The sequence below is a fragment of the Chenopodium album genome, chromosome 25, assembly GCF_948465745.1.
Source record: "Chenopodium album chromosome 25, dcCheAlbu1.1, whole genome shotgun sequence".
In the NCBI taxonomy this organism is placed as follows: Eukaryota; Viridiplantae; Streptophyta; class Magnoliopsida; order Caryophyllales; family Amaranthaceae; genus Chenopodium; species Chenopodium album.
This window is the reverse complement of record NC_137858.1, coordinates 10706224-10732128: the sequence shown is the minus strand read 5'-3', so window position 1 is coordinate 10732128 and position 25905 is coordinate 10706224. Positions and strand designations below refer to the sequence as shown.

General features: G+C 33.0%; 1 protein-coding gene and 1 pseudogene across 1 annotated transcript; one reads left to right on the top strand and one right to left on the bottom strand.

Annotated features, from left to right (window-relative positions):
• Positions 1–1998: 1998 nt before the first annotated feature.
• LOC145613403 (ethylene-responsive transcription factor RAP2-4 pseudogene) lies at positions 1999–4161 on the top strand (annotated as a pseudogene).
• A 5816-nt stretch (positions 4162–9977) lies between these two features.
• Positions 9978–22779, bottom strand: LOC145614132 (uncharacterized). The gene is made up of 13 exons (XM_081669131.1): positions 22364–22779; positions 18929–19002; positions 18732–18815; positions 18152–18232; positions 16253–16333; positions 12509–12601; positions 11842–12021; positions 11629–11696; positions 11464–11515; positions 10867–10920; positions 10694–10786; positions 10489–10555; positions 9978–10333 (listed from the first exon to the last, which is right to left on the bottom strand). Exons 1-13 carry the CDS (start codon positions 22503–22505, stop codon positions 10242–10244), a joined length of 1161 nt encoding a protein of 386 aa, XP_081525257.1. The 5' UTR covers positions 22506–22779; the 3' UTR covers positions 9978–10241.
• Positions 22780–25905: the final 3126 nt, after the last annotated feature.

Below are 25905 nucleotides of genomic sequence, written 5' to 3'. Positions count from 1 at the left end.
TAAAGATGGTTTGACGAATTCTATTTAGTATAGATTAGTATAAGTTTAATATAGGGACCGAAATTAGTAGATTAAACGCACAAAAATCCTTCTAACAAAAGAAAATAAAGTTCTTTAGTTTTATTGACTTCAAATTACTAGCAAATATATGAACTATATTGAGATAAAAATACAATGCGATATTGATTTAATAAAAGAATAAAAAGGTTAATGCAAATGCGAATTGAGAGCTAATGATATTCCAAAAAAAAAAAAGTCAATATTATAGTTATGACATACAGGGTTTTGACAAAATTACTCACCTTCCCCACCTTAATAAGCTATTAATTCATAATTGAGTGGAATGAATAATTGGAGTTTAGAGAAACCAAATTGGTTTGACTATAAGGTATAAATCATGATTATTTTTACCGGCACAGCATAGTACTAGTGGTAAATTGCATGATGCATGACTCAACTCGTACGTCTCATTCATCTTGTTTCATTTTATTTGTCCTATCTAAAATCTTCACTTAAAGTAGATCATTATTTTTGGGTGAAATCAAGTAGATTATCATATTGACTGTATATAACAAATTTTTCCATAAAATTAAGGGTAAAAACAACAAATTCAAATGGATTCTTATTGTATTTTTAATATACAAATTTTTCTATATTTTATATTTGTATTGCCTAGTTCAACTCAAATATATACGGAGTATCTTTTTTTTAGAGTTACTGATTTTTACAAAACTGAAATTATTTTTACTAAATATTATTTTTCAAGGTGAACTGAACAGCGCCAGAGTGAATATTAAAGGGAAATTAATGCAAGAGAAAATGGAGTGACCTTTTCCAAATTGAAGCTGATTTAAGCGGTCATATAAGGGCATGTTCTCTTACATTGAAATTCAGTTCAGTTCAGTTCAGTTCAGTTCAGTTCAGTTCAGCTCAGTTCAGTCAATGAGAACAGGTTTCAAGTTAGGCTTCTTACATTTAACATAATTATGTATAAATATAAGTTAACAAAATTATATTGAAAAAATTATATTAAAAATACGCTATACTGAAAAATAATTAAGATTATATGATTTACAAATCACAATGATCTATTATTATTGACATACATTATCGGCATACAAATAACAAAATAAATTGGATCATCGTCAAATAGACATGCTAAATTTAAATACGGAGTAATGTATACGAAATTCGATTCTGATATACCACTTGCAAGACAATAGCTAAATAAGCAAGCTAACATCCACACGGAAAACTAATTGCGATTCTTTTCATTCACACCAATAAAGAAGTAATTAACCTCCATGAACAAAAGAAGCAAGGCACTAGGGGAGTAAAAAACCTGCGTGAATAAAAAGGAAAAATCATGGAATAATTTTTGGCCTTTTTTCCAATCCACAACTTTTTTTGGTGTAATGGGGTTCATATTCCGTGAATTGATTAGGATCAAATTACTTAAGTTTTGGCAACAATCAATGTCTTAGCTCGTCTTATTAGCTCAAATTGTCTTTTATCTTTTTGTTCTTTTTTCGAATCTTATTTCTGACATTTCAAGAAAAAAAAGTATTTTAATTTTATAAATAAAAAACATTAAAATACGTCGAAATGACATATAAATTAAATAATAAATAAATTTTTAAAAAAAGAAAAATAAAAGTGGTATTACAACTGTGGGCTGTGGGCGTGTGAACGCTGCAACCCGGTCAACACCGAAAAACAAATTAGACCCAAACTTTCACAACCGACACGTGGCAAAAAACTGACACCTGGCGATAACACCCCCACGTGTCAATCTCCAATTGGACAATCAACCCCTGATTAGATACACTTACATCATTAAAAAACCGTTTACCGGGAGTTAAGAAGGACGAAGAAAAGAAAGCAGTATTACGTCAAATAGACGAAAATACCCTCAAAATAAACCCACTTATAAAAAATACTAGAATAAAAAATCAATTATGAGGGTAATTTGGCTGCTTATATAATTGGCCTCTCACCATTGCAGTGAGGCAACCCAAAAACACACAATTTGCTCAAAAAAAGTAAGGCTGAGAGTTTTTCTTCCCCCTTTTTTTCTTCAACCCTTTTTTCACAAAAATTGAGTGAGCCTTCAGAGTTGTTCAGATCTGATTTTTCTCTTAATTTTCCCCCTAATTTCTGTAATTCCCCGCTTCTTGGATTCCCTTTCTGTTGATAATTCATCTGTCTTTTTTGAAAAAATTGAATGGTTTGATGTTTTGGAAGGTTAATTATATCTTATAAAAGTGAGTTTTTATAGAATTTATTTCGAAACCAAGATATCAAGCTTTTGATTTTAAAGAAAGGATAGGTGTTTATTTTTACAGAATCGTGATTCCGATTTTTTAATTTTTGTTTAAAATCGAATCGAATCGAAATCTTTTGGGTTTTCAGCTACGAGGGTAAATTTTTACTCCCTCGAAAGTTGGTTTTTAATTAAGTTGGAAGAAAAGAGAAGAGAATTCTATTTGTTTCTACTTCTCAAATTTTTATTTTTATTTTTATTTTTATTTAGTGTTAATATTTTTGGACTAACCTGTTCTTGAATTTTACTAAGTAACAGGTTGATTATTTTTATTTTATTTTATCTTATCTTGTTTAAATCTCACCAAAAAAAAAAAAAAACAAAAAAAATTCTCATTTTGCAGGTTAAAAATGGCAGCAACAGCAATGGATATGATATTTAGTAATAGTAGTGCACAAATTAGTTCAGACTCTTTTGGTAATGAACTAATGGAAGCACTCTCACCTTTTATGAAATCAAATCAATTATCATCCACTCTTCCACCTTCAACCACCTCATGTTATTCTTTTCCGACGCCGACTTCGGCGTCATTTTGTCTAGCCTCACCTTCTTCTTACGATCCCACCACCGCCACCGCTACCACCTCTTTGTTTCAGGATGGTTGCTATTCAGAGCAGGCCCCCTTTTATGGGCTAACCCATCCAGATCCATCAACTACTTATGGGCTAACCCATTTCTCCCAAGCCCAATTTAGTTACCCACAAGCCCAAACCCAAGCCCACCAACAAATGAGCTATTCATTTCCACCACCACTTCCTTCTTACCAATCCAGCAATATCAATAACTTTCTGTCTCCTAAACCTGTTACCATGAAATCTAACGGTGTTGCCCCGAAGCCGACTAAGCTTTACCGGGGCGTGAGACAACGTCACTGGGGTAAATGGGTCGCTGAGATCCGTTTGCCTAAGAACCGGACCCGGCTTTGGCTGGGAACCTTTGATACAGCCGAAGAAGCCGCCTTGGCTTACGACAAGGCGGCTTATAAGCTAAGAGGTGACTTTGCTAGGCTTAATTTTCCTAACCTCCGCCATGAAGGGTCCCACATCGGTGGCGAATTCGGCGAGTACAAACCCCTTCACTCCTCTGTTAACGCTAAGCTTGAGGCTATTTGTGAGAGTTTAGCTAAACAGGGGAATGAAAAACAGGGGAAATCTGGAAAGTCAAAGAAGAAAGATAAAGATGTTGTTGTTACTTCATGCTCTTCGTCTTCATCAAGCTGCTGTACCACAGTCGCGGCTGCTGCCTCTAACGAAGCAGCATCGCAACAGCAGCAGCAACAAATTTCACAGCAATCGATGTTGCAACAGGGTGATGTTAAAGCCGAGAGCACCTCCGATAGCGAGGTGGGTTCCGGTGGATCATCGCCGTTGTCGGATTTGACATTTGGAGATAATGAAGACATGGGATCGGAAAATTTCTTGTTGGCGTCGTACCCATCTCATGAGATAGATTGGGATGCTATATTATCATCATCATCATCTTAAGAGTTAATTAAATTTGTCTAAGTATGGGTTATTATTAAGTTAGGGAGTTAACATGTGTCATCATAAAAGTCATGTAATGTTTTGTGTAAATTTTTTTTTCGTTTATTTTTAATTAAATTAGTAGGTTGTTAGTGGGTAGTTTAGGAGTGATCTCTACAATGAAGTTTTTGGAAATTGTAGGGACTCCAACAATCTTCTTTGGTGAGGCAAGTGTTTTTTTGATCTTGCCTTTGATCAAATGAAGGGTAGTTTTTTTTCTTATTGTTTTTTTTTTTTTATGTTTATAGTAGAAAAATTTAGGATTGTAATTTGATGATCATTTGTAGTGAAGTATTATTATTTTTACTATTATAATTCTCTGTTATCATTATTTTTGTTAATTATTGTTATTATCTCTATTATTTTTGCCAAGTTAAAAATTGTGAGATGTTAAATGAAATACAGTAATTTGATAAGAGATATTTTGATAAAAAAAATTCAAGAAAAGGTTGGTTGTATAAGAATGAGAAGTTATTTTCAAATGATGCTGGCATGCACTTGGACTGATAAGGTTATAGTCAAGTAAATAATGGAGTGGGGTTGAAAGGAATTGAATTGGATTTGTATCAGTCTGAAATCTGAATTAAATTTTGCAACAAAGTTTGGTGAACTGTTTATCAGTTTATGCTTACAAAATACTCAGATCATAAATTCATAACTTACGTACAAATAATGTTCAAGATTTAATCCACGTTCTTAACCTTATTGTTAATACACTAACATTTTTAAAAAAAAAAAAAATGTTCAAGATTTAATTCATGTTCTTAACCTTATTGTTTTTTTTTTTTTTTTTGAAATTAAATGGCTACCCAACTATAGTAGTTGGGTTCTTAACCTTTTTGTTAAGAACACTAACATTAAATTATTTTTTGGTGAGATTTTAACAAACAGCCACATGTTTCGTTTCAGAAATTACCATTTGGAGTATTAAACTTCTACTCGTATAGTCGCATGTTCAAAGTTTAGTCAATAGTCAACAAACAGTACTTAGACTCTACCATAGTCCAAGTCATTTTATTGTAGGTGAATATTGAAGAAGAAGAAAAAAAAAAAAATCATATGTATGGTAAAACCAACAAAAAAAAAAGAGAAAAAAAAAAAAAAAAAGCATCGTTTAGCCCGTTGAAAACGCAAGTTAATACAAGTGTATCATTGAACGCATCTCTTTTATTTTGTTGAAGAGGATGTATGCCTAGAAAAAAATTCAACTTTGTTAAATAATGTAAATAATTTTAAATTTAGGCAAAGATATAAGAGTGTTCTAGAGATTGTTATATATGCACGATAACTTTTCATTCTAATGGTTCTAGGAAGTACTGCGATCAAATCAATTATTGCTTTAATCATTGATTAAGTTATAATTCGTAATTGTTAAGCTATTATTGTTTGTTTGGGGTTTAGATTGGTCTAGCTAGGCTGGAACTTCAAGTTCAAATCTTACTACCTTCTTGTTCTTGAGTGTAAAGATTAACTACAAAATCTCAATGTCGGAATTTGGGTAGCTAAAACTATTTAAATTGATGTATCTCTTAAACTTATGCAGCTATTTAGTAATAATGTAAAATACAATAGTAAAATTTTGTACTCGTACATACAAGGGGAATCAATTCTATGAGAAATGAAGGCCTTGAACTTGATTATGAGGAAATTGAATTACCTATGCTCAAAACGGCTCTACTCAAATGTCTTTATGTTTGAATAAGAGATTTTCATCATGTAATAAACTTCCAAATTTGTTTCAACCTTTTCCACTAATTCATACTCTAACGAAAGGTATGCAACAACACATTATACTTTACTAGGCCTAGTCGATGAGTCCATAACAAAAGTAATTATTGGTAGGAGATTGTATTAATTGATAAATCTAGGTTATAATTGGGTTCAAACAACTGTTTATATCACAACCACTGATACCAATTTTTAGTGAATAATCTAATTTTTTTTCGACCAAATTAATTCATATTTTACGCTATAAAGTTTTATAGTTAACGAGGTTATTAGAAGCTCTAACATGCATGACATGTACTCCGTACTTACTATTGATCGAGACTACTCATAAACCATAACATAACATTTAGGACCACAAAATAATAGCTCCATTAATATTGGTTGCAAAAAGTGAAAGAGATCAAGATCAAGATCACTACACACAAGAATTTCAAACTAGTAACAACCAATTCAACTCAAAAGGCCAATGAAGGGCAGCCGTTATTGCGGTCAATAATCATGAAATTTGTGAAGTGTGAAATAAAAAGAAGTAGGAAAGAAAGTATGCAAGAATATTGAATTTTTGGGTGGTTGGAAATGTGGATTATTGGATATCCTTTGAGTAAAAGAAAAGCCATAGAGGAAAAAAGGGGCAAGAGAGTGTACATTTTCACGCTTACTTTGGAATGAAACGGCATATGTTAGCTGTGAAACGTGATACGTGAATGCAAACAATTTGTAACGTCACTCTTAAAGCGATGTAATACTGTCTTTTTATAATTATACTTCTTGCTAAATTATAAATTCTAGCTTAAATACAAATTTTGTTACTATACTACTCTTGGAGTCTTGGTTGGGTTGATAGAAAAATGAATGGTATCTATACTTTATATTTATGTGAATCACACATGATAAATTAATAATTACAAGTATGTAAGTTTTGTTTGGAGATAATAAACTTTTAAATTTTAAATTATATGTTATTAAGGAAAACCTTTAATATTTGATGAATCGATGATCTCATACCACATGAGGTGAAGTTCATCACCCATTTTAGAATAATTATAACTTATGCGATATAAGGGATTCATGTCTTACTGAACAACCGTTTCGTGAATCATCTTAGCATGTAATAGCGTGTCATCTTTCAATCACGCAATAACCAAATTTTCGCTTAAGTCACATGCATAAGTACGTGCAAGTATTCACAACAAATATCAATCAATATTAATTTTCTTTAATTTGAAAACTAAAATAGATCTAATTTTGCCTTATAATATTAAGAAGATAAAAGTGAAAACATTAAGCCAACATATACAAACAACTAACAAGTAACAACTGTTTTTTTCATTGCCAAATAAGGGCATGTTCTCATTGACTGAACTCGGCTGAACTGAACTGAACTCAGCTGAACTGAACTGAACTGAAATGAATATTTTATAAGAGAAGGAAATTAGGAGCTGAACTGAACTGAATTGAGCTGAACTGAACTAAACTGAACTGAAATGAACTAAACTGAACTGAATTTAAACGTAAGAGAACAAGCCCTAAGACTTGTATATACCGTTAATTCTTAGAGTGTGATTTGTTCACATGATTTTTCTATTCTAACTTAAAATGAAATCAAAAGTACGAGTAAGTCATAAGATAAAGAAATTGAGTTATAAATTTAGCTCAATTACACATAGGAGAGGGTATTGACTTGGGTGAAGAGTTAGTTAGATACAGTGTATCTGGCTATCATGTAACCTGAGAATAAGTGATATCAATAAATGAATAAAACCGTACATCATAAATGGCCTCTTTCCAAGAAGCTTCATCATGTTCACTTCAATAATTTGTCTCCGTGACTTCCTCGATCGAAAGCAAAATTCGTGAAAAAAGTTTCTTGAATTGGAAAATTATTGTTGCCTCCACGAAAGCCAAAACAAAATGTCATCGAACATTACGTTTTTTGGGGTTAAATAATGAAAGAGATTTATTACTCCGCTGTTGGAGAAACACTAAAATTTACGGAGTAATTTTTTACTCCATATTTGTTGGTACGGATGAATAGTTTTTTTTAAGTCTAACCGAATAGATTATGAATATGATAGAGAGATTGAATATGTGACCTATCATACACGTGTCTTTACAAATTATAAATGACCTAAAGCATACCATTCTAAGTCAAAAATAGTAAAAATTTATAGACTGTTACTACTCCGTATTTATTTTTGTTCGTGATTAAGAAGTATAATGTGTAACTGTTCATGAAAAATGATGTAGAAGAGTAAGAAATGAAAAAAGAGTGATGAACGTTATATTTTTGTTCGAGCAATGGTGCAAATTAGCATATTAGTTGTAACAATGCAAAGTGATTGATGGTTGTATTAGTTGTTACTTGTTACGAGTAGTTGTTAAACCCGTCAATTGGTTTCTACACGCAAGAGTAAAAAGGTTTCCAGACACTTTGTTATGATGTAGGTGTATGCTTTGATAAGAATACAAGTATGAAAATTTGTCAAGAACATATTAAAACATGTAGGATGTAGGTGTAACCGTGTAATGTAAATAACATGTAATTTAAAGCATATTGTGCATCTTAATTTCAAATGTAGCATCTAATCGTTGGTTAAAACCTGTCCTTAATTTCCTTAATCTCACAGTTGAATTCAAGCTTATGGTCCCCATCTTTACCAGCAATCTCAAACTTCTAGCCTCTAATATTCAGCATAAACAGAACAATCTTGACTTAAACAAGGTCTTTGCATAGGACAACCTTGAAAAGTTGTAAGCTTGAATCACCTTTTTCTCTAATTAATTACGAGTATTAATTATAAATGACTTACTTCTCAGTCTATGGTCAATCAATAATCAAAATTTTCAGTCTCAGGACACACCTAATACAACCAAGTTGAAGACCTTTGTCATTGGAAATAAAATCAATATACGGAGTAACACAAAAAATATTTTAAGATGAATAGAGTATACAAATGAAATACAAAGTATAGGAATAGTTGTTACTCTTCCTATCCGTTAAGTTTTGCCCATCTCCAGTTTTCACTTTATTAAGAGTTGTATTGAGTGAGTAGGTATTTTTATTGTTTAGTAAGTGGGGCAGTAAATAAAGTAGAGAGAAATTGTAGGGACTATGTTAGTTACTGTCTTTTAAAGATGAACCAAAAACAAAATCGAACAATATTTAAGAGATGAAGGGGGTATTAGACAACACCATCGCATAAATATTGTTGCAAAACAAAATGCGTTAAGACAAATGGACTAGAATCCTTGCAAGCTTGGCCATTGGTGCAACGTCCACACTTAAAGATAAACCAACAAGAAAATTTGGACAATCTTTAAAAGACGAAGAGTGTATTAGATAACGTCATCGCATAAATATTGTTGCAAAACAAAATGCACCAAGACAAATGGACTAGAATCCTTGGAAGCTTAGCCATTGGTACAACGTCCACACTTAAAGACATCATCCTAACAATCGATAAGAGTAAGTGGATTGGACAATACTAGAATATAGACATTATTCCGATAAACTCGTACCATGCTTTTAACGAAGTCATTTTCTCCACTAAATTTAGCACCACTAACATTATAATCATCTCTTTTCGCATACAAACACACACAGTCTATCTATTGTAGTGGAGGGCAGGCCACCTTATCACTATTCTTGATTCTTATTCTCCCTTCTTTTTGGAGAGTGAGTGAGTTTTGACTTCTGATGTTCATACATAAAAAGTTCACCAAGTGGAAACTGCAGAAAATTTTATCGGCAGGCAGGCAGGCTGGCTGGCTATCAAGATTATTCTTGATTTTGGTTCTTTGAAAACTCGAAAAATATTCTACAACTACTAAAATTGGAACGTATCGTATCGTTTTGTTTACTCCAACTATTTGTGGTGGTGATATGTGATCTACATCAGTCTTAAAGAAGGTAGGTGTTATGTCCTGAGATTTGTTTAATGTTTGTTTGAAGGTAGGTATCGCGAAAAGATAAAGTAGATAAAAACGTGCTATATCGAAGAATATGAACCTTCAATTTAAAGGTAAGGATGGCTTACTGTTAGATGTTGATGTTTCCACTTCATTTAATCAATAGCCTTTATAACGCACCTAATAATCGCTGCTACAGCGCCCAGGTGGCTTGTGCTTGATACGGCTGCGAGTGCCAACTTGTGCCGCTTCGCAGCTTCAAAATAAATTTCTGCAGTACAACCAGCAGAATTCGCACAATCTAGTGACAGTGACCAATTTGATTAATCAGACAAAACTTTCTAATTATTAGCTGATTTCCAAAGAGGAAGAGATTTGCAAGACTGATAGCTCGGAGGGAGTGTTAGAATGTTATTTTGGTCTCGAACTATCTCTGCGTACCAGAGGTTTTGGACAACTACGAATTGGCATCCACAGTGAGAAAATGATGTGCTCTCATTTGTGAATAAAATTTACAATTGTGGTGCAGTAAGAAAGCATTAGAGGTACATAAGAAAGAAAAGATCTAGAATTCCTGAATGATTTAATAAATATTGAAAGATAATCTATCCTTAAGTTATGACAAAATTGTTCTTGTATGATCGGACTATCTGGGACTGCATTGCAGCTGAATATAATTTTCCTTCTGCGTACAGACATGAATCAGGAAGCTCATGAAACTTCGACAATTGCTCCTAGCACAGCTAACACAATTTCCCTCAACTAAATTTGCCAATTTCCATCTTCTTCTTGATTGCCTTTTGCCCATGATAAACAAAGGAGTCTAGAATCCCCGACACAGTGAAAACACCTGAATCAACAAGCCAATATTATACACACTACATAAGACGGTCAAAATGCCAAAGGAAACTGCTAATGAGGAAAGATAGTCAAGTGATTAGGGTAAAATTAAGAAACGAGATCAGAGTTTTGGACTGCAAATGCAACTGCGAGAAAGAATGTTACCTCCAACTATAGCACAAACATTTGTCAAGAAGTGTAAAAAGGAAATGTGTTCCTCTTTAAAAGTCACCTAAGCATAAAATACAGAATTATTAGAATATTTATGCTGGTTCTATGACAATTTTCTGAAATCAAACTACAAATTTAGATCATAACCACAAAATCGGTAAAACAGGACATATCTTTCAGCCTGTAAATATGAACTCACCTTAATTGGAGATAGATCATAAAAAAAGAAGACTCCAGGCAGAGTTGAAAAGTGGCCTGCACTAGCACTCTTAAAGTGCTCAGTGACAGAAAACTGCAAAGACCAAGGTAAGTTCTGTCACCATATTGCAACACTGAACGGCTCTATGTTAATAAATTGTAACCAAATTATACCTGATTTGAATTAATAGCATGCCCATTAACGTCTGTGTATACGGTAGGCACCACCTGTAAAACAAATGAAGTTCGATTAAGCATCTACAATGGGTCCACACCTAAAATGGAGACTCCATAACTTGCAGATGAAATTAACACTGAGTAACAATATCCATCTCCTTGACGCAAGTTGCAACTATGGACCCATTCAACAGGATCAAGAAAGGTTCAACAACAATATTAGGTGTATCAATGACTAGATTATACAAAGTATAAGTAATGTAACAAGAGAATTGATGATGGTTTATGTAGAATGTAGCCATAAACCCACTATTTATATTGTGATTATTCCATGTGCATGATGCAAAAATCAAGATTTTCATCCAAAGGATACCACCACATGTTTAAGACTTTGTAATCAACATTCAACATGTCTTTTGGCTAAACAGTGGTAGTGTTAAAATAAGAAACCAGATTTCAGAAGCCCTATAGACAAGTATAAACATATCTACATATACCCAAAAAAAAAAAATCTAGACGCTGTTCACAATACAAATGAATGAGCTGAACTATAAAAGAAAAGGAGAGAGAATTGTGCCAAGACAGCAGACTAACCTTGAGAAAGTATTGGTACATCCCATTTGGTGTATTGTGTGTCCAGGTCACACTAAATTAAAACCAAACAAATTAATTGATTGTCGACAAGTTTAAAGGATTTAATTACACTCAAATACTCAAAGTTGTACTGAGTAATAGAAAGACAGGGAAGTGGAGACATACCCATCAAGGGGGTTTACAACACCAGGAAAATAGTCACCAAAAGTCAATCTATTGATTTTGTGACTTATCTGCAAAAGTATACATTCGGCGTCCATTAAAAAACCTCAATAAGATAACAGCAAAAAGAATGAAAGTACAGCAATATGCTTTCAGAAAAGCCGTATGGAAAGAGAGATTGTTTCAAAGAAACAAGATAGCAGCATTATGACTTACATTGAAACTATCCTTTTGGAATGCCAATAAATCATGGACATGAACACCTGACTGTTGAAAGCTTTTTCCAGGTGCAAAATGAAAATTTCCGGCAACCTTATTGACTTCCAAAAATCCATATATATTACATCCTTCACCTTCTTCATCCTTAACTTTTTGTAGAAAACCTTCCCTTTTACACTGGATGTCACAGGAAAAGAAGATAATGTTAACAGGACATACAGTGAGGATTGACAGGCACCGCATCAAAAATCACAAGACATTTTACAGAACAATGCATTCTAAGAGATCTAATAATGGTTTAGATTGTTGACATTTACAAAAAGTTAAGAGCGAGATAAGATACAAAAAAATTCCAGTAAACGTAACATTGTTCCCTAGGAGTATATTGCAAAAAACTAATATAATTCAATTGATAGCATGTTATAAAAATAACTTAACAAGGATAATTTCATACAAATGCCCAAAAAACAAAGACAAATGCTGCTCCTTCATTGAAAAACACACTGGCATCAGTCCTTTCTATTAAAACTTTCAACTGGATCCAATGTGATTAAAGCGCCCCTTCCCTTCCACAATAAATTTTAGTTATATTGCAGAATGGACTTCGACAATATTTACCTACAAACATACAACGTTAAAATGACAACACATTTAACTAACAAACCTGGTCAATTAAATCAGGGTTTGAAACTGCCCAGCCCTTCTTCCTATATGCTTCACGAACTTCTTCACAATTGTTGCAACAATCATCATCTGCCTGCAAAATTACAAAATATTTGCTCACATTCAGGAAAAGAAAGATGTTATCATAAACAGTGAACAAAGTAAACATATCATCCCAAGAAAGATATATTCTCACGAACTTTTATAGTTACCAATCGGCTAAAAACCCTGAACTGGAAAGCAGAGCAATTATGCAATTACTTCAAGTTAACATCGATTATCATACGAAATGTAAGAGGCCAACATTACAAACTATGAAATGGACAAGAATTGAAAAAAAAAAAAAGTGTGTTGTTGCAGGCATTGATTCTGAAACTAGCATTTGCTAAGTGAAGAGACAATAAGGATAATAGAAGTGCTCTATAGTTTCCCTACCTCAGGCTTGTAGTCAACTCTACTCAAATGCTTCTTGCTAGCATTTCCGACATTTATTGGGACATCATTAGCAGCGCACATTACCTTTTAAAATTCAAGTACAAAAGGTATACTCTGCAATGTTTAAGATTGTCTTTTCTTTATAAGAGTAAAATTATACGACACGCTCCTGGATATCTAGAGTTGTAGCCCTTATTGGCCAATGCCCTTTAGCAGATGTCCCAAGTTAATTGCAACATACCTTTTTTGGCAAGATTTTTTCTGCAATTGCCGCCCAAACTCATCCACCAACATACTTTTCTCCACCGCAAGTTCAAAATCCAATAAAGAATGGCCTTAACGTAATGACATGACATGCTTTTAATTCCATACTTCTATAGCCTCAAAAGTTTAAGGCATTATATACTGATATGTCCACAATGGTTCCCCCTCCCCTTACTACAAACAAGATGACTTCCATAGTTCCATTAAACAAGCTCCACTAGTACATAGCACATTAGAAGGGTTTCTTCGCTACAATTGTGGCCAAAATTTAACTAAATCAACTTATGGTTCAAGTGGACTTTCCTGCCACTTTTGCATAGTAGGTCACAAAGACAGGTCCAAGTCCAACCACCTCGATGCACATCTAAAAAAGACTTAAACCACAATCTCCCTATGTAAATTTGGCTACAGCCCAAGAAAACCTAGATAAGATGTTTGTGAGACTCAAAACCCAACAGCATATTCCTACCTGCTCAAGTAGAGCTCTAGCTGTCAATCTCCGCTGACGTCTTTTGGAACACAGAATTTTATCAGAAAAAGAATAGCCCTCACATAAGAAACCTGACTGAGTACACAAGAATCCTATAGGAAACCTTCCTAAAGCTATATGCCTTGAGAAATACTAAAAAATCCTACCTATCTAGTCTAGGAAGACTGGTCTTACACCTTTGGCAGTAGATGAATCTCAACTCTATTTTTACCAATGATTTTAAACTCGATCATCTGCTAATTTATTGCCATAATTTACAAAAGCAATCTATTCATCTACCTCCTCAGAGCCAAAAGTCACATGACCATTTAGTTGAGAAATCTGAGTGGCCAATAGAACTGGCAACACCACATTCTCAACACCCCACCCCCCCTCGCCCCCCCCCCCCCCCCCCCCCCCCACACACACACACACTCTCACTCACTCACACACGGAGTAATAAATAAAAATGGACTACTAATAAAGTTTGGCCAAGATAATTTTTTCAATGCTATTTGATGTGGGATGGACTATGGAGTATACTTTTAGAGGATATGAAGCATTCAATTGTTTGAATAGAAGGAGTCTGTGGCGAACACGTATAAAGCTCATTACTCCAAATAGTCTGATTTGAGTTGTGCACTTGTGCTAGGTTTTTAGCTTAAAAACCCAATGTATTACAAATCCAAAGTTGACCAAGCAAACTAAAAGCTTGGTTAAGCTTGAGGAAGCTTGAGCTTTATTGAATTTAAAGCTTAGCTTATCCTGGTTCTAATTCAAGACACTCGACTCCATTACAAACCTACTTTAATCCAAAACCGCCTTATAACTGGTTTGCACCTGCAATATGACTAGAGGGGTACACGTTTGCATTAAAACATGGAAATGGAGAAACTAAGTGATACACATGCTTTATGAAAATTGGATACATAGGAAGTGCAAAAATATAACATATAAAGATCGCTATCTCAATCTGTGCTCTTCATTCCTTCTCTCCTAGCTTTCACGTGTCAAACCCACCACATAATAAATCTGCGAACTTTGTCTCTCCTCAGTCAGTTTCTTTTCTCCACTAAACCCAAATCTGAGATACTAGACTCTGTTCATCTTTTTTTGCTGTACTATGTAACACAAAACAACAGAATCAAGACATTTCTCAAGTTGTGCTGAAGTTCAATTGCGTTACACCGTCTTCTTTAACTCAGCATACGTTACTCCCAAAGACGCAGCTATGAGAAATCTATGGGAACTTGATTTGCAGAATTGCAGATCTGGGAGCTATCAGCCTATCATTAACGCGTATGTAATTATTAATTTCTTTTTGTTCCCAGAAGAAGAAACATGTGCATACCTAAGATTTCCATTTCTCTAGCCTTTTCTCAACTCTCAAGCATCAATTACCGTGAAATATTTTTTTTCTCTAGAAACATTTCACAGCATTTTGGAACAAAATTTAAGCCATTTGTTTTGAAAGTGTTTGTTTCAGAAACGGATAATTGGCCTCTGGAGTTAGTTTCCATGCAACAAAAGGACAGTAGTTCTTAATGTAACGCTACACAAGCTAAGTTATTTCCAAGAGGCTTTCTAATGATACCATGATACCATGAGGCATAAACAGAGAACTCAATAATACCACCTTTCAAAGGATCCTTTGAAGCTAATATAACCAAGTTTGATGAACCTCACTTCTAGACACATAACCCTATAAAAAAGTCTCCCAAAGAGAAGCTAAGTTGCACGAAATTACTCGAGTTCTAGAAATGGGAAAACCTCAAGCCTGAGCCGTTTTCATTAGCAAGGAAACGGTGGGGTTTCTACAACCCAGAAGTTTCCATGCTTTTTAGAAGAGAAGTAACAGGTATATCCTAACAAAGTCTATCACAAAACTGATAATTCCTTTTTTTTTTTTAGCACCATTTTCCATTTTAGGAAGTTGCATATTAATTGCACCATTTCCACTTTGGGTATGCTTTCATACACTTTTTATTTGTGTTCAATTGCCAAATACCCATCATACCCTTAATCACACTTGATAATTACCCTTGTTACCTCACTTTCACTTTCGTTCCTTTGTTTGTAGCCACATAGGCATTTTTGTTATTTAAATCCTTTCCTAATTTTTGTGCCCAACCCGAATGGTGCAATAAAAAAAAAAGAAAAAGGGAGGAAGTATTATCATTAACAAAATATGCAAATACGATGTCATGTGACTAATATGAGTGAGAAAGATTGTCTGACTCACTACTCAAGTCACAATGGCTGCTTGAGAAAGCACCTGAAAAAAACTCCAAGTACAAGACTACAACAAATTAATAACTCACACAAGCTGATGATGCCATCAAACTACAGTTACATGGTATTCTACCCAACGCAGCCTTTAATCCCAAATCTAAAATTCTAAAGTCTAAAGGCTTAGGGGAAATGAAGCTTGCCATCAAACTAATCAAACATTCTTGTAATCTTGTGTAACATGTTCCAATATAATTGACAGAGAATGAACCTAAATAGCGTGTGTAAGTACTGTGTATGTGTGTGTGAGGCTATGTTAAGCCTAAAAGTTGACACAAAAAGCCATACCGCTTCAGCACCATAACATGAGCCACAATAAGTCTCATTATGTTCCAGCCTGCCACCATGTCTCTGTAATGGCTTCTCAATCTACAAAAATTCGAAAAAAAAAATATAGTCAGTATAAACGGCAGAATAAAGAAAAGGAATATTGCAGCTGAGTCCCTATTATTCTAGTAATCATTAAATTTGTACAGGTTGCAAATTTAAATGGAAACAATGGAAATCTGGCTCACATAAGAAGACTGTCCAAAAAAGTGTATTAGTAGTTAACACTATCTGGATTCAATCAATTTTTTAATATCCATTATTTTGAGGTTACTCTTCGAGGCAAAAGATTAGAAAGAAAATGTTGTAATCTTGTATATTAGTCCTTCAAAGTTCAAACTTAAATTAGGAAGTGATAGGATCATAGGACAGAGCGTCAACATATCATGTTAGGATTAATTATTGAGTATTCAAAATAAAAGTTTTCCTATCTTGAAAAATTTTCAGCAAAGTAATTAACAAACACAAGCAAGTAATATGTCAATCACTCCTTCAACAAAACTCCTAATTTTAACATAATATTTTGTCATAGTGATGAGGAAAATTTTGCCATTTACAATCTTTAGCGTTAGTGACTTTGAAAATAAAAGTTATATTTAAGAAAAAAAAATGGAAGTTATAAAATACAACCTTAAAAGAAAAATAAATACTGAAATAAGATACTTTTCTAGCATTCTCATTGGTTGGTATAAATTAAGCCATTGTTAGTATTTCTATCATTTCACCCATTAACATAATAATATAAAGGAACTCCATTAAAAAACAGACACCTAAAAATGCAAAAAGGTAGCAATTTTGAATAATTTTTTTATAAGGCTGAAATTTACCCTTTTTTGGTGAAAATAGTTTCACTTCCAATGAAGGTATAATTTTCATTTCACGGTTCAACCTTAAAATACTTGAATAAGCTAATGAAAAAGCTATTTCAAGCAACTTATTAAAATTGAGCTCATTAAGTGGAATAAGCTCTTTAAATTAGCTCACCATCAAACACCCCAATTAGCTTATTGTAGTGGTCAATCACCCAATAATGGTCATACAAGCTAATTTTCCCCCAACAAGCACTTTACCAAACACCTCCACTACAAATTAGATTTCGGAAAATGTTCAGCTTAAATAAGATGAAGCCAATCTTAATTGAGGTGATAACACTCTATGTAGGATACAATCCAAAGTATAATTACCTTTGCAATGAAACAGGTTTAAGAGAATTTTGCTAGAAAACATGGGCTCCATTCACATATATTTATATATGATATAGAGTCATGGAAAAGACTCAAGTTAAATTAGCAACATGCATGGTATGTCTAAGAAGTTTAATGGAAACAATACATAAGCAAGAAAAACAATTACCACTCAAAAAAAATATACTTCCTCCGTTTTTTTTTATTATTGCACCATAGAGGATGGGTACAAATATTTTGGTAGTGAAAAAATGTAAGAGAGAGAAAGGTAAAAATACAAAGTTGCCCATGTGACTTATTGATAAACTATAAAATAAGTGTGAAAAGCAAGGGTATGTTGGATATTTGTAGTGTGAACACAAATAATTTTTTTTCTAAAGAGGAAATGGTGCAATATTTGTGAAACTTCCTAAAAAGGCAAGTGGTGCAATAATAAAAGAACGGAGGAAGTATATTATTTCATAATTTTCTCATTATGTTATCACATATCACATCTAATACAGTAGAGGTAACACCAAAAAAAATTAATGGATTGCCAGTAATGTATAAAAATAAAAGTGAATGTATCGAAGAAAGCCAAAAGCATAGTTTTATAAACAAGCATTGTTTTAAAAGTGCAGGATATACTTAATGTTGCTTTCATGAGCTGAACACAGCATGACAATTTCATACTAACCTTGGGAGCACCGATACCCTCTTGTCGTGTCTCTATCACATTCCCATGGGAGTCTAATCTTTTTTTGATTATGTCATGTTTCTGCATGTCAAAAAGAACCAAGACAAACCAATTAAGAAAGTGGTAAGGCCATTCATCGTAAATTGCATCTCCACCAATTAAAGGTCCTGAAGGTTTTGCAATTAATGAATCTTTATACAGGCTAAAAGTTCATCATGTAACAAAAGTATGAAACAAAGTGTCCAGTGAGAACATATTTTTTGCATTGCAATTATTCATAAGCCCACTTTATAGGCACAGTTTTTCACCAGGAAAAGATAAAAAGGGGAAAGGGGGTTGAGAACCATCTGCCATATTTCATCAGCAGCACAATACATATTTTCACATATTAAACACCTGATCCTATAATATTATACTAAAGCTCACCCGAGGCCAAAAGGCTGAAGCACATATCGAAATGCCACAGAATAACATAGTATAATTATTGTTCATTTACAACAGAAACAATAATTCAAGCAAATAAACATTAAATTAGAGAAATATATATATGTGAAGACAAGTCACTGCATGGAGTACATACTACATCAAGGTGCTGCTCTCCACTAATATCCATAGCATCAAGGCTGAGAATTGAACATGGTAACGCGGGGAAAGTAACATCAAACTGCATGTTATCACAGAATCAATAATGAGAAACTATGTTAGCTAAAAGAAAATCAAGTCAGTGGTGTAGAATTTACAAAAAAAATTTAAGCGGAAAAAAGGAAATTACATTACATTGATGCGTAGGGTTTCTCCTCTTGAAGTATCAACTACAAGCTGTGTTTCAGTCACAGCATTTAAATATAGGCCTGCAATTACAATAGAAACACATTATTATAGTAATATAAAGAGAATTTTCAGGACAAGAGATGAGCTTTAAAACAATAACTTGAACCCTCTGAAAACATCTATCTTTACCACACATTAACAGGAGTTCACAACCATAGCTGATATATAGAACAAATTATTCCTAATATAGTTGAATATAGACATATGCAGAGTAACCTTCCTATCTAGAAAGGCTAGTATACAATATCTCTAATATAGACATATGCAGAGTAACCTTCCTATCTAGAAAGGCTAGTATACAATATCTCTAATATAGACATATGCAGAGTAACCTTCCTATCTAGAAAGGCTAGTATACAATACCAAAAAAAAGTTAATTGTATTACACACAGATTTTCTCTAATATAGAGTATAATCTAGTTGAAGTCATCCCACTTTCCCAACACATGATTCTTATATCGGAAAACGCCTAAGTTAAAAGTGCCAAAAACACAAGAACAATAATTGAAATCACCTGAATAAACTCTAAGACCAACCTCCCTCCTCCCCTAAGAATCACATATTCACTTGAATGCACATGAAGCCGTAGTTCTTATATTATTTAAGCACAATAGCATAACTCAGATATCAGACAGTATGTTCTCTAGGACAAAATTAGGTGAATAGCTAAATGGAGGTTACTTCAGCCTAAGAAAAATTGAACTTTTGAATAGGCAGACAATGCTGATCTTAAATATTAAGGCAGCTCGAATATAAATGGACCAGCCCAAGTAAGTTCCTTCAGCCTAAGAAAATGAACTTTTGGATAGGCAGACAACAGCTGATGTAAAATATTACGGTTGCTCAAATACAAATGGACCAGCTCAAATAAGGCACTATGCTAGAAACCTAAAAGACTTACATACCTATGGTTTATTGCTCAGCAGCTCATGATATATGTTAACACAAGGATACAAGCGTGCAATGTTTGTGTAAGATACGAAATTTTAATTCCCATATTGAATTTATAATGATAAGTCACATAAGTGCAAACATTAGATAAGTATTTTGAGGATATTATTAATGCTACAAGCACATATTTAATTTATATGGAGAAGGTTCTCTGAAGGTTACCTCCTTACTCCAGGAATTTATACAAACTGTAATGCATGATAATCATAAACAAAACAAAGCTTTCGCTCTGAGATGCAATAACAGCAACTCACACTTTAACTTCCTAAAGCCATTGAGTTCTCTATGCAAAGGGACATATAAAAAAAGTAAGAGGAATTATCAAGATTCAGGATCCGCATCAGGAGCATATGTTTTTTGGAGGGAAATTCTAAATGGTTTGGAATGCCCAGAAGAATTGTCACTTTTGCAGCTAATACAGTAGCATACATTTTTTTTTTTTTTAACCTATCCAGCTATCCCTCATAGGATGTGGTCAAATTCCACTCAGGAGCAGAGAATTCTGAGTAAATTATTCCCATAGATCCAAATATCCAATCTCTAGCAGAGGGCTGCCAATGGTACACCAAAGGCTGATTATTCATGTTATTGATAAAGCTCCTGATATTTGCAAGAGTTAAGAAATGTTTTGTTGAGGCATTAGGGGGTTTCGAAGGGAGGGAAAATGTGCTAGAAGAGGAAACCAAAAACCTGGGCTCGTTGAGAAGAAACAAGTTAGTAATTTTTTCAATAATTTCATTGCTTCATGTCTGATGGAAACGCTTCTGTTTAAATTCTATTGTTTCTAGGTATTTATAAGTTAATAGTGGGAATTTTTTGCCGGCAATTCCGTCATTCCGTAAACCAAAATTTTGAAGAATAATGAATTAGCTTTAAACACAAAGAAGCTAGTGTGTCAAAAACTCACAACCAAATGAAGATATTTTAGTTAAATAAAGTAACACAATTTCCCTATTATTTAAACATTTCTGAGTACACAAACTCGATTGCCAAGGTAAACTGTAAACAGTTTCTCTAAAAACAGAAATCTTAAAAGTACTAAACCAATGATCTTGCATCAGCTAGTGTTCAAGATTTAAGTTCCTTCACATGCACACTCTGAGCAGGAAACTACTAGCAAATAACTTCACACAACTTCACATATATTGCAAATCCAATGCGACAGCACAAAATCAGGTAGTTTGTCTCAATTCCTTAAGTTTCCTTCAAATTTCATTTCGATGTACAGAACATCAAACCTGAAAGAGAATATCTCTAATAGTTTCCTACATTGCCCATCATTGTTCCTAAAAGATGAAGCGAAATCATAAATTACCGGGGCCGAAGCTAAGAATCATAAGCTAGGACTCAACATAATCCACTACATACATGCCTAATCTTCAATGAAAATTTTGGGCCACAGGAGGGGCCGGGGCCCCAGCCAGAAATCCCTGACTTCACCCCTGCCTAATCACTTCAGTCAATACCAAATTCTTCAATAAGAAGTAAAAATAAAACCATTGTATAGCACATCCACCTAACAACTAACAAATATCCACCTAATTCATACCAATATTCTAGATTCATACACCATCTATCCATAATCATGTCCTTAACTCAAAATAATAAATAATCAAGATCAAACAAAAAAAAATCTTGAAAATTATGACAGGAAATTACAGGAAAAATGTAAAACAATAGCAATCAGAGATACAAATCTTATTTTAATTCATCAAGAGGTGAGTCAATTAAATGAGGCAGCGGGTATAGATTTGAAGTAAAAAAAAAAAAAAAAACTAGACTACCAAGGTAAGCAACTTCTCTAGAGAACAGAAAAACTCAAAAGTATCCAACCATTGGTCATGCATCATATCATGTTCACAATTCCAATCCCACAAATTGCACACTACGAGTTGAATTTTCTACTAACAAACATTCAACAATGTCTACAACTTTTTGCTTATCTAAGACAACACCAAATTATCTCTCATTTCATCCTATTAACAATAAAATACTCATTTGTTCAGATCCTAAAACTCGATCAACTAAAACTTTCCTACACTTATTCATCATTGCTCCCAATCATTTCAATCCAACACATATTCCTTCCTTCAACAAGTATAGCACATCCACTTAATCATCACCAAAAATCAACCTAATTCATACCAATCATATAGCTTACAAACACAACCACCACATCCTTAGCTCAAATTTCGATACGAATCACAAAACAACTCACAATTCCTCGCTAAATTCAATCATATAAACCACATCATTGTCATTAAATCAGATTCCGATACGAATTACGAAACAAATCACAATTCAAGCAAAGTAAAATCGCAATAATCACATATTTAGCTAAAAACAATAAATAATCAAGATCAAACAAACAAAAAACCTCAAAATCATAAAAACAACAATAATCACACCGAAGAGAGAGAAATTTCGTACTAAGTTCGGAGAAAAAGAGGAGAAGCATAACACAAGATGATATAAGAGTGATGACACCACCAGATAACGTCCTACTGTAGAAATCTTCATTGATTTTAGGATAAGCATCCAAATTCCGTATCTTATTAAAAATTCCTTCCATTTTTCTGCAATTTATTTCCTAAAATTCTTCAAAATTACACCAAAAAAACTGGAGAAAAATACTGCAAAAAATGTGGCGCAAAATTGTTGAAGTCTGATAGAATTTGACTGAATTCAAAATCAGTTCAACGAGGAATGGATCTGAAGCATGGAAGAAAGTTCTGGAAAATTCTGGGTTGGTTGAAGAGGAGAGAGAAAATGGACAAAGTAGAGAGAGAAACAGGAGGGAGAGGAAGAAGGAGGAGATGGTAATTGAGGTATTTTCGCCGGAGAAAGAGAGGAGAAATTTTTGAGAGAGTTTGCTGATTTGTCTGCTTCGCTGGATCTGCGGTCCAATTCTGCGCCGTCAACTTTTGGGTTTTTGGGCCTTTATTTGGGATTATTATATTGGGTTTTATATTTTATAATGGGCTATAATTATTGGGCTTTAGATTTATTGTAGCTCATATTATGTTACAAATTTTTACCTACACCCCACGGCAGGGAACACTGCGTGCACCCTCCCCACCCTCCGCACGTGTTCTGCCCCCGCCCCTTTTCATTTACAAATTTTCTGCAAATTTTTATAAAATGTTCATTTTTGTATTGGTAAATGTTCATTTGTGTATCATAAAATGTTCATTTTTATTACAAGGAGTTTTTGTTCAAATTAATATATATTTTGAATTGAATTTTAAGAATTTTCTATAAATAAAAATAAGAGCTAAATTATTTATAAGGATTACTGCATTCAAATCATTTTTAATATAAGAAATATTGCATCATTCAATGTTCATTTTTGTTTATCCGTGTTCCAACAAATGTTCATTTTTGTATAACCAAATGTTCATTTCAAGAGTTATGTGTAAGTTTCATAGTAAGATGTATGCAAATACATACGTCTTATATTTCTATTTGTTTAAATAAAACATTGTTAACAAATAATTTCCAGTATAAAGAAAATTTAATTTAATTACAATGATAACGAATTTCTATACAACTATATTATTACATGTAATTGTTCTATAAATATGAAATTGAACCAAATGTACATATGTGTCTTGCTAAATGAACATTATTTGTTATATTTAATATAATAATGTGTGTGTGTGTGTGTGTGTGTGTGTATCCTCCTTGTTACAACTCTAATCATATAGTTGTGTGTTTTCGATGAAAATCATAATTTGAGCACAACATATATGTTGCCTTTAACATCCTTACTTGACTATCCTGTATAATGAAAGACCGATCAAGTTTTTCAAAAAAAAAAATACTAGTAATAAAAATGCTAACAATCATTTATTTTTATATATAGTTGTGTTGTGATCAATTTAAATTAAAATGCTAAATGATCATTCATAATGCTTTTAGATCAATTTTATTACTTTTAAATGCAAATTTTTAATTGATAAATGTCCAGTTTTATTCATGCTAAATGAATATTCATAAAGCAAAATGATAATGATAAATGAACAGTTTTATAATGCTACATGTTCATTAATAATGTTAAATTATTCATTTTAATAATTGTGATCAAATACGTAATGATAAATGATCATTTATATTGATAGATATCGAACATGTATGTCAATGTTTTATATTTGATCATTTTGTATTATATTAATGAACATTTTAAAAAAAATGTTCAAGGTGTTCCAATTATTGCAACAAATAATCAACTTCCTCCAAGTGATCCAAGAAAAGTCCTGTTCCTTCAATTGCTCTAAGAAATGTTCAAGTTTCTTTGTTTGCCAAGATAGGTTATTCAATGTCATCCAAGTGTTCCAAGCAATTTTCAAGTGTTCCAATAGGTTTTCAACATGGTAGTTAAGAATAATGTCATGTAAAAATGAACATATAGTCTATTATAAATGATCATTATAATTTGCAATTACAAACATGTCTTTTTCAACGGGACCGACCACTTGATATTATTATAGCTTTTAAAAGTTGAGGATCAACTACATGAGATTTAATTAGCTTAGCGCTCTTTTTGTATTGTATCCACTCTTGATTAAAAGAAAGGATAATCGCCATCTCTGTTCATACACATTTTTTTTTTAAAAAAAAAAATCAATTAACAATTACATAACTCCATAATGTAAACGACTAATCAAATAAACACTTTCAAATCAAGTAAATAATACTTACATGTCTTCAGAATCGTCATTTTCGTTGTTGTTTTGCAGATTCTAGTGCAATTTCATCTCTTATATCACACATTTATCTTAATTATTGTACTCAATTTCGATCGTAAAAAATAAGCAAATAGACTTACGATTTTGATTTTGTTGGAGATTTTTCTTTCGTCAATGCAATTTCATCTCGTATTTTATTCATTGTTGTTGATATTGTAACAAATTTACAGATTTTTCTTCATGATTGAGCAATTTCAAAGCAAAAATGGAGAGAGAAAATGGCAGATGAAGAAAAAGAAAATGATGAATTTTAGAAATTTTTGTTTTATATTTTTGTACTGAGGTAGGCGGTGGCAATTACTCTTTACTACGAAGTATGTGGTTAATGAAGTTATCTATAAGGGTTATTATAGTAATTTGGGGGGAGGGGGTGTAGGCATTGTTGCCTTGAGGGGGGAGTAGGCATGAACAACTCCATGGCTTAGGGTCCGATTAACCATTGCAGACTTTCAGACCCTTATCTTATACAGTAGATATACAGTAGAGTATATACTACGAGTCTGTTCTGATTGATTGAACTGAAATGAATTGAATTGAATTTATTGGAGCTGAACTGAACTTATTGGAGCTAAACTGAACTGAATTGAGCTGCAAATAACTGAAAAAAACTGAAGAGAACATGTCCTACATAGCGTTTTTTTTTTCTTTGAGACAAATATACTACGTAGTTATATTCTCCACATGAGTTGGTATTACGGAGTAGTAATAAGCTTATACGTCCTCAATTCTAAATTAGTTGAAACGTTTCTTTTTATCATGTTTGTTAATGCATAAATATAGTCGTAAAAATTTCAAATTATCAATAAGTAAACTTTATAAAATGTTGATAGTTTGAAGATACATGTTGGGAGGAATATAATAATATCTCATATGGCTTGTAATTTTCTCTTTTCGAAGCTAGTGGACAACTGCAGAGTAATTTGATACAAATAAATTGGAATGTTAAGCCTTAATATTGTATTTAACATTTAGGCCTATGTTTAAGCCCTATTATGATTTAGGTTATATATATACCTTGTGATACAGAAATACAAACCAAAAAAGATTGATTCCTGACAGTGCTAGTTGAAGTATGAATTTTGGTTTGGGTTTGGCCCAATTTCAATTCCTTTTGAAATATGAAGTACTTGTAAATTTTGGTTTTTAGATTCGTGTCCAATCCAATTTGGAACTTGATAATTGAACCCAGATTGAATATATATGAATAAATGAACTGTTTGAGGT